This window comes from Chaetodon auriga, chromosome 9 (assembly GCF_051107435.1).
Source record: "Chaetodon auriga isolate fChaAug3 chromosome 9, fChaAug3.hap1, whole genome shotgun sequence".
Lineage (NCBI taxonomy): Eukaryota > Metazoa > Chordata > Actinopteri > Chaetodontiformes > Chaetodontidae > Chaetodon > Chaetodon auriga.
In genome coordinates this window covers 16,335,434-16,344,734 of record NC_135082.1, presented here as the reverse complement: position 1 = coordinate 16,344,734, position 9,301 = coordinate 16,335,434, and the positions used below count along the sequence as shown (strand labels likewise).

The 9,301-nt window shown below is 41.2% G+C and overlaps 1 protein-coding gene across 1 annotated transcript in view; it reads right to left on the bottom strand.

The window, feature by feature from the left end:
• ahnak (AHNAK nucleoprotein) overlaps positions 1 to 9,301 on the bottom strand; it is a 34,990-nt gene that overhangs the window by 21,542 nt on the left and 4,147 nt on the right. The window contains exons 2-5 of the mRNA XM_076738385.1: positions 5,588 to 5,651; positions 659 to 718; positions 352 to 508; positions 1 to 227 (exon numbers count right to left, since the gene is read on the bottom strand). Coding sequence (XP_076594500.1) covers positions 1 to 227; positions 352 to 508 — 384 coding nt within the window. The 5' untranslated portion in view covers positions 659 to 718; positions 5,588 to 5,651. The remainder of the gene's footprint in view (positions 228 to 351; positions 509 to 658; positions 719 to 5,587; positions 5,652 to 9,301) is intronic.

The window sequence follows — 9,301 nt, the reverse complement described above, 5'->3', positions numbered from 1 at the left end:
AAGGATGATGTCTGGACTGGAACCTCCAAACCGGGTCTTCCCTTCCCACGTCAGGGTGCCCATTGGTGAGCGACATGGTGTGCTCAAGGGAGAGAGGCAAGGGGATTTGTCTCCTTTGTTTTGTAATTTCAGTCCAACTTTGTGGCGGTTCAATGTCTTCAGCAATTCAGCTGTTTCTTCTGAGCTCATGTTATCAAAGTAGACAGTGGCACCTACAATCTGGTCACCTATGAATTCAGTCGAGACAGCAACAAAAATGTTGGTTAAAAAATACAAGAAATTAGTCATTTTGTAGGTGAGACAAATTTGACTTCATGTTTTATGATTTGAGAAAAAAAACGAAAATGCCACCTTCATATACTTTTCCAGACCGTGCTGCAGGTGACTCTCCTTTCACTTCCTTGACGAAGATCTCTCCTCCACTTGTCTGTTCAATTGTCAGTCCAGTTTTGTCTGGACCTTCCCAATCTGGAAAGAGCACCTCCCTGGTCTCCTCCTCTTCAGCCATCTGTTAACATAACCACACAAAGTATGGGTTTGAGAGAAAAAACACAAGGTAGTCGGCAAGAACTTATACTATATGCATTTGCAACACAGTATACAGGATGAAATAAGGAAAGGACAAGGGCTTTATTGTGACTTTAACTTCATGAAATACCTTGTTTTTTCCTTTCGTCTATTTAAGCCCTGGTGTGTCGAAAACGCTATCTTGGTTTTCCTGCATAAAGAAATTGCAACAACCATTTAGACAAAATCATGACCAATAAGGCATCAAAAAAGACATCAGAAAATGTTCATCCTGAAGACAAATCCTATATTTGCATTAATTAAACATTTACTAACACTGTAGGTCTACTACCTTGTAAGACCCAATGGTGAACACTAGATGGTGTTAAAACCATCTCTAACGCTCTAACCCTCCCCTCCTCCAATTTGGTTGGAGACAGACCACACCCTGCCCTGAGGAAAGCACCACAATCCTGCGCCGACACCCATGCTCCAATGTCAATAGACAGAACAATGACGTTTAAAGCTTTGTAAGGCCTTGCCTTATGAAAACACACAGAGGAGGTGGAGAAACGCACAGTAACACATATACTGGTGTGTAACCGCACGTCCTCTCTCACAGATCCATTTCAAAGATAGTAGTACAAAAATAAGTACACATTTGTATATGCTCACACACAATGCACTATGACTACAACTATATCACAAAGTTGACCACTTTCAAGATGTATGCAATGCAAAAGCACATATAATGTTACTTACTGGGTGCGGTCATCAGACTTTACTAAATATTGCTCTCTATCAGCTCCGATCAACCAAATTTACAGACATGGTTTCGCTTTTTTTTAGTGTCTAGCTTTATGCATACTGTAGTAAACACATGTGCAACCAACACAAAAATAGTTTATTTATATAATTCTCAGACCTGCCTTTTCAAATACGCTGACCAGTCCTCCCCACACAACCTCTTTGAAACACGCAACTCATTGTTTCATTGATGCCTGACTCTCCACAACCCACACCTTCACTTACACAAAGCTGTCTAAGCCATGTGTGTCCAACTAGCAATGGTTTTCATGTTTTTGCATTGCATGCATTTGGCAATTTTTTTTTCCAGATGTCCAAAGTGACAGTTTCCCTTACATATGCACACATCAGGAACAATTTGGAGTTCAAAGTCCTGTTCAAAGATACTGTTCATGCACAAGACAAGACCAGATGTTGCATGTACTTGAAGACACGTGGACCAAAGCACCGGAACTATAGCCACCCAGCCATTTAATGGTTCAGTCGATGAACCAACAATTCATTTTCCAGAGGGCCCCCTGACTACAGAGAATATAGATAATTATAAGTGGAACTGTAGTAGAAAAAGCTGTCTGCTATACAAAACAACACAGATTGCTTTTCTAAATTGTTTCCTTTAAAAAGGCAAGGTCGTTCAGCATGTGTATCCAATGCCTCAGCATTTGGCTTGATTATAACAAGAATAACCAAGCCAATATTCAATAATACTGAATGTTTTTGCACTAAAAGATATTTCACAGTGAAACACTGACGAAGCTGTATGATCACACACATTTATAAGAGAATTACTCTGCTGTTGCCTGGTATAGCACACAACATCAAACTGTGTAGTCATTCAGTAAGTTTCAACAAATTGTCTATTTGCCTGTAATCAGCCAGTATAAATGGCAAAAGCTTATCCATGAGATGGCACAAAAGAGAGAGGATATGAGTCATAGTGGTGATTGGTTGCCTGTGTTTTTATGGGGACGGACTGGAGAACAGCTTGGAAAGGGAGCATAGAGGATTCTTACTAGTTGTATCGCTCTGCCCCATACTTATTCAGAGTATTTCAAGATATAACTTCTTGGTGGTCAGCCAAGCACTTCATACATGGAGGGGGGGTCAATTATGCCCTTTTCCACTTGATATACAAGTGTTTTATTTTGTTTGTATTATCTAATTTCCTTCACTTGGCTTGTCTTGGTTCTGTCTTTAGTGATGCAGACCAAGACCATTATTTAAGGGGACAGTGTGTTGTCACACTTCTGAGATAATGCATAACAAGCTGAGAGTTATCGTTTAATTTGCATATACTTGAATACATAACAAAATAAGAACAACTCATAAGAAACTGCCTCAACTAGCTGCTAACATGTCAATTGAAATAAATAAGAAGTCAGTTGGCAGGAAGAATGTAATGTTATGATTGTAGTTGTAAAGCTGGATTTCCATTTGATCAATTTAATCTGAAAATAATTAGTAAAAATCACACTTAAACATTTTTCCATACTATTTTGCACCTCTACAAATAACATAATTACACCAGTAAGCCACAGATTCTCTTGCCAATTCACTGAAGCTGCCTGACTGTTGTCAAAGATAACAAGCTGCTGGGAACAAGAGGAACCTGAGGGAAAGATAAAGAAACAGCTGTTTCAAAGGAGTTTGTAACAAGCACCGCTCAGTCAACAGCCATCTGCCACTCTTGCCACACTGGAGATGTACAGTGTATTAAACAAATGATAAGGTTAGAAGAAAACGACACTGTTGTTTTGGCTGGCTCCCTGAGATGCCAAACAATAGGCTGTAAATCTAGGTGGCACATGTGGTTTGTGTGTGTGTGTGTGTGTGTGTGTGTGTGTGTGTGTGTGTGTGTGAGAGAGAGAGAGAGAGAGAGAGAGAGAGAGAGAGAGAGAGAGAGAGAGAGAGACCTGTTTTTCTCCTGATATAATTGTGTCTCTCAACCATTAGCACGTCAGAATTTTTTCCAAAGTTAGGGTGTGTGAGAAAGGATTAATAAACAGACAGTTTGGAATGTAGAATGATTTGCAAACTGGTCTCCCTGGTTTGCTGGACTCTGTCCAAGGGCACACAGCAAGCAATACACCAATTAACGCAAGTCAATAAATAGACTGGTCCTGCGTGATTGGGAATACTGGAAAATGCTTGCAATGCTTTGAGGTAATGTTAAGCCCTCTCTCTAAAATAGCCTTTTGCAGACACTCAGAACTGATTAACAAGAACCATGGCCACTGAGAGTGATAATAGCAGATATAAGGATGCTGCCGTTTATGCCAAAGATGATGCCAACCGCTCGTAGGCATCAACCTGATCTCCCCTCCTTCCTTCCTTCCTGCTTCTTTCTATCTCATTGTCTCTGTCGGTGACTTGACTGAAGCTAGTAACATGAATCTATTAAGAACTCAAGCCTCACACCTTACATTATCCACAACATTATATGTATTAAACACAGCTGAAATGTGTGAGTATGCAGGGCAAAAACAAGGCAGTTTACCCACTTAACTCATGTGTGCACCTGCTACTGCAAGTTATAGTGTCTTAACCATACCCTTCTGATCCTAGCCAAAGGGTATTTAGACTGAAGGGAAGAATTTGTATTTTCCACATGAGAGACAATGTAGCTCATCTTACACATCCGCCTCCTCCCTTATGAAGCATTTTAAATCTCAAACTTATTGTTGGCTGGATTCTGTTTTAAGGGAAAAAAGAGGATCACAGAGAGGAGGGAAAGGCAACATCCATGTTTTCATAAAAAATCCCAGAGAGCAAGGGCCAGAAAAAGTGTTGTTATTAATTTCTCCACCTGTCACCCAAAGGGACAACTTCAGGACACAACTCCCCTCCCTATCCATCCATCTATTTTCATACATAATTACCTTTCACATGTAAACTTATTTTTCTCTTCTCACATTTTACCCTCAAGCTGAGGCTCTCCATAACTTTCTGACCTGTCCTTGTTCACACAGCTTTGACATATTTCTGGCAGCAAGCTGAAGGGAGGAGCCGAGGCTCACAGCAACATAGGAGGGAAGGAAGGAACTTAAAGAGAGGGAGGGAAGTTTGAAGTGAGTGAGATAGCAAGTGGGAAAGGGAGAGGAATGGTTGTGAGGTAACAGTAAGAGGGGGAAGAAAACAAACAAGTCAAAATGAAAATATGGGGCTAATAATGAAGACCTTCCTACGCAGCTTACAACACTACGCTGTGCATAAGGCATCCTGAATATTTACTCTCTGTCATCATTCTTTTTGAAACTCAGACAAGCTTAGAATATGCCCTAACACAGCACAACCTATTTTGGACCTGGAGCACAGAGGGACAATTAACTTGATCAAGATCATATGATTAGATATGGATAGAGTTGTAAACAGATGCTAAATAAGTAAGCCTCTGTTCTCAGGATCATAAGACAGAGAGGCAGTCTGTGACTCAAAGCGATCAGGCAACATGATAATCAGCCACCCCTCTCTTATTTCGCATTCATTTCTCTGACCTTCCTGATAGTGGCGTCCTTGATATCACATTAAATTTGATTAGTGATGTCATCAAACACATATCTGAAGAACATACAAAATGAGATATTTTAAGAAGCATTGAAGGTAACTATGGAGGAAATGAGGGCAAAGGGAAACAGATGAGCTTGTTTATCTATCATGTTTTATTATGGCCTGGTATGCGTGTTGAGAAAGGGGGGGATGTGTGGACAGCCAGCCAGACAAAGGCTTCTGTTAACTACAGTGCAACCACAAAGCATTTCTGGATACGCCTTCTTAAGGCCTATCATTGGCCTGCATACGGTTTGGGTTTGGTGTTGCTTCTTTTGCTAGCTCTCCTTACAACTCCTAAGAAATAAATTGTCCACAGCTGCTGACTACAAACAGTTAAAACAGTATGAGCTTGGCAGGCCATTGACAGGGCTGTTTCATAAGAAGGGGAAAGGGGTTCGAGCGGAACAGGTGGTGTCTGGGGGAGGAAGGAGGGGTGCAAAGAGGAGTCATAGGGAGCAGAAGCAGCCAAGTGTCAGGTTTCCACAAGGCAGGCCTTTCACAGCTGAATGGCAGTGGCATGACCTTCCAGGTTCAAAGGAGGCTTTGCAACAAACATTCCAACAGAGGTTTGGCGTCTGGCTGCATAATACAACGCTGTTCTAAGGTGACACTGACTAGATGGCTTTGGAGTGATGTTTTATAAGAAATTTTGTTTTCTTTCCTTTGCTTAACCAGTAATAGATGTGTTGTGTGGATTTCCTGTATTATGTCTAAGGACACTTACCTTGGATTGCTCAAGCAAGGCCAAGGGCTTCAGTCTGATGCTGTGGTTCTTGTATTCTTGACTTCTGTTGATGCAAAAACATAGTAATAAGATTAGATTTAAAAAATTACTGAAATGAGTATTTTAAGGATCCTGTCAATGCATTTTACTGTTATCGTGGATACTACAAAAGAAGCCTATCTTGAAGTCATCATGCTGTTCTCTTACACAATAGCAAGCATGTTTCTGTCGTATGAGTGGCAGATAACCTCCAAACAGTATTCTGCAGTTACAGTCAGGAGTTACTCAAGGTATTTTAGTCTACATGTTCAATGGACCCTCCATGACCAATCAGAGCCTTCAGAGTCTTTAATAATTAACCAACCAATGGTTGCAGTATTGACCCTTGCAAGTAATGAAGCAAAAGACAAGCTTTAAGTAAAAAAAATCCAGCTACTTGTTTAGTGTGGCCCTCAACTCTACAAATAGGAAGATAAGATGGACACAGTAACACACCATTTATCCAAGATCCAGTTCCAGAAATTTGAAATTAAAATTAAGCAAATCCAGTTCTATTCTAAAAGGAAATGTATTCTAAAATATGCTTGGGAATTCCTCTGCTCTGGTTTCCACTGGAGTATAACAGCAGAAATGGGCAACCATATCAGCCAGTATAGCAATAATATGTTGCTGTGTATTCATCGTTGGAGTGTCATTCTACATTCCAAGTCAATCTTACTTTTACCCGCTGTGACTAGCCCAAAATATTACAGGACTTACTAGGATTATTGCTTCAACCCACCAGCATATTGTGAAACAAAGCCTTCTCTTTTTCAGTCCTAGTACAAACAGAACCAGACTTGATATGTGTGCAGACAGGCATCTACCGGTGGGAACATGTCCCTCTGAAAAATTCTTCTGAGACGGGCTGTCCAACCCAATCATTTACCTCCCCCTCCCCAGTCCCCCATGTTCAATAAACTAAATTGCTCATTATTGTGTTGAAAAGCCTGTTTGTGTGAGTGAAAACTTTTCTAAACAGTGTGACTTTAAATATCTATACTAAACACTACATACTAGAGAGAGAAAGTGAGTAAAAATTAAAACCTGGAACATTTCTGCAAAGCATGTAAAATTCTCTAAAGTTTTGCCAAAGAATGCATTGTTGTTCAGTGCTTTTTGAATGGGTCCTATACTGAAGTAGATTGGACGTAGCTGAGATAAATGTCAGGCCGTACGTGGTTGTCATTATGTTTGTGTAGGGAGACTTGTGCCACAGCAGCTGTGTACACTCTCTAGCCCATACTCTTGTTACAGAGACGTATTAATCAGACTGCCATGTCAGGATCCATTCAGGTAAAGGTCTGACTGAATGACATTGGTACGTTTTTCAAAGGGTCAGTCTTAAGGGATTGTGAATTTGACTTTATCACTGATATCCAAAACAAAATCAGATACAAGGTATGTGAGATCTCCAACTGTGAACGAGATCACATAATTTTGTAAAAAAAAAACAAAAAAAAAAACATTAAAAAAATAAGAAAAATAATAATCTAATGCAAGTACGCTTTTTAACGATGTTCAAACCCAAAGATAACAAATGGGTGCCCCATCTTCTGTTTTCAATACCTTGGTGAGACCACACCGATAAACACAGACACAGGCGTGCACAGTCAGAACAAGTGCAGTCACCAACAGTGAGGAAAGAAAATAAAAGCACATGCCGTGGTGCATGGGTAGAAATACCGGTCCACAGTCCACGAGGCAGATCGCATCGCTTTTCCTATGTGCTGTGCTTGCAGAGGGGGTAGCTCAGTACACAGCCCCACCCAGGCCTCCAGTCACACACATTCCTTGATAGAGCCGTCAGGCCAGCTGGAAGGGAGCCCGGCCTCTCCCCGCAGTGACTAACTCCAAAGAAATGTCCTCTTTCTCTCAGACTCAGCTTCATTCTATACCGCCCACCCTGCACCCTGCCTGAGTGTCCACCCCCCTGTAGTCAGTCCACCACACCCCCCAACCTTCAGGTTTTTTCCTCAAATAAACAAGAACACAAACATTCAGTCAGAAATGCACAGTTAATGTGCACCCTGAGTCACACTTTCTCAACTGAAGGCTGAAAAGTAGCACAGGCTTGGCTGAACAGATCCCATATTCGTCATTGCTGTTGTTGTTGTCATTTTAGCTGGTGGCACCTGTTTACTAGGAAGATACAACAGACGGAACTTTCCATTGTACTGCTGAGCATTGGCTCCCTACCCTCTCTTTCTTTCAACTGTTGATGCCTTGAGGACACATACCTTGACAGTTTGACTGACATAGTTTCTGTTTAATTAAGTCACAGTACACTGGAAGCTGATCACAGTGACTTTGGTTAATCAGTCTGGTTGATTGCCAAATCCAATCAATTTGATGAACAGAAAACGGGTACTGTGTGACAATGATTAAAGCTCAACCATAAGTGAATCAGGCACAGCAGGGCTGGTGAGTGATGACATTTCATTATGAACCAATAAAAATGCCTCAGTGCAGAGAGGCAACGGGGGAGATAGGAGCAGTGACCAGATCAGTCATGTTGTCAAAACAGAATAGACTCCCTGTTCTTCTGTCTCCATTGTAGTTTGACGCAGTAAGTGCAACAAATACAAAAAGAAACGCAGCAGGCCCCAGCGTAGGTTCACTCTTGCCTTAAAACGCAGATAGGATATGCATGTGTGACGCATATAAAAGGAATGCACATCAAAATAAATGGTTCTTTTTTGCACTCCATAGTCCACATAGCCCTAAACCAAACCACAAGGCCTGCATGAGACCAAAGCCTGCCCACTGACGCCAACTTGGCCTGCTGTTGATTAAACCATTGTGACTTTGGCAGGAGTCATGCACAAAATGGAAAAACTGAGGAAAACTGTACGAGATCACAAACAGGACCAGGGGTTGCATTGAGAATACATTTCAACTATGTCTTGATTTTCATATAAATCATATTTTAGTCTCATGTTCACATGAGGGCAGAAAAGAAAGGGTCTATGCTATATGAGACAGTAAGTTCCAGATAACTCATGGCCCCTGTCATTACTCATTGTTCTCTATTACACCCCTAGACATCCATGGAGGGAGGATCTCACTTTGAATTTCCTCTCCTGGGGGTTCTTCCATTTTTTTCCAATGTGCAAAGGTTTTAAGGGGAGTTTTTTCTTGTCATCTCAGGAACTTGGGCTGCATCATGAACTGTTGTTCTTGCAGGACTCCCACTGAGACATTCTATGTAATATTGGGCCATGCAAAAATTAAACAAAACATGCTGGATGTTACTGAAGATCTGAAATGGGAAGTGATCCTGTGGTGGTGCCTACAGGCAGTTTCAGAGCAAAGAAAACTGAGCGACTAACAAAGAGAAAATAGGATGAAGGGAGGCAGAGCTGCAGGATAACTGACTGGAGGATGTTAATTTTGAACTGGCGTAACTAGTTACACCAGGGAGAGACAAAGAGAAGGAAGAAAGGCACTTACACAGTTCTGCCACACAAATAAGAGATCACAGTAGGTTTACAGACATCCACAGCAACCTTATATGGGTTATATGGCCAAGTAACTGTTCATCAGTAACTTCAGCTCAATTTAGTTTGGCTTGGTTAGGGTTGTTTCTGCCTTCTACAGCTGCTAGTTGAACAAGAACAAATGCAAGTCTATTCATGGAGCAAGAGGCAAGAAGGTTAAGAGGAGGGCTATAAG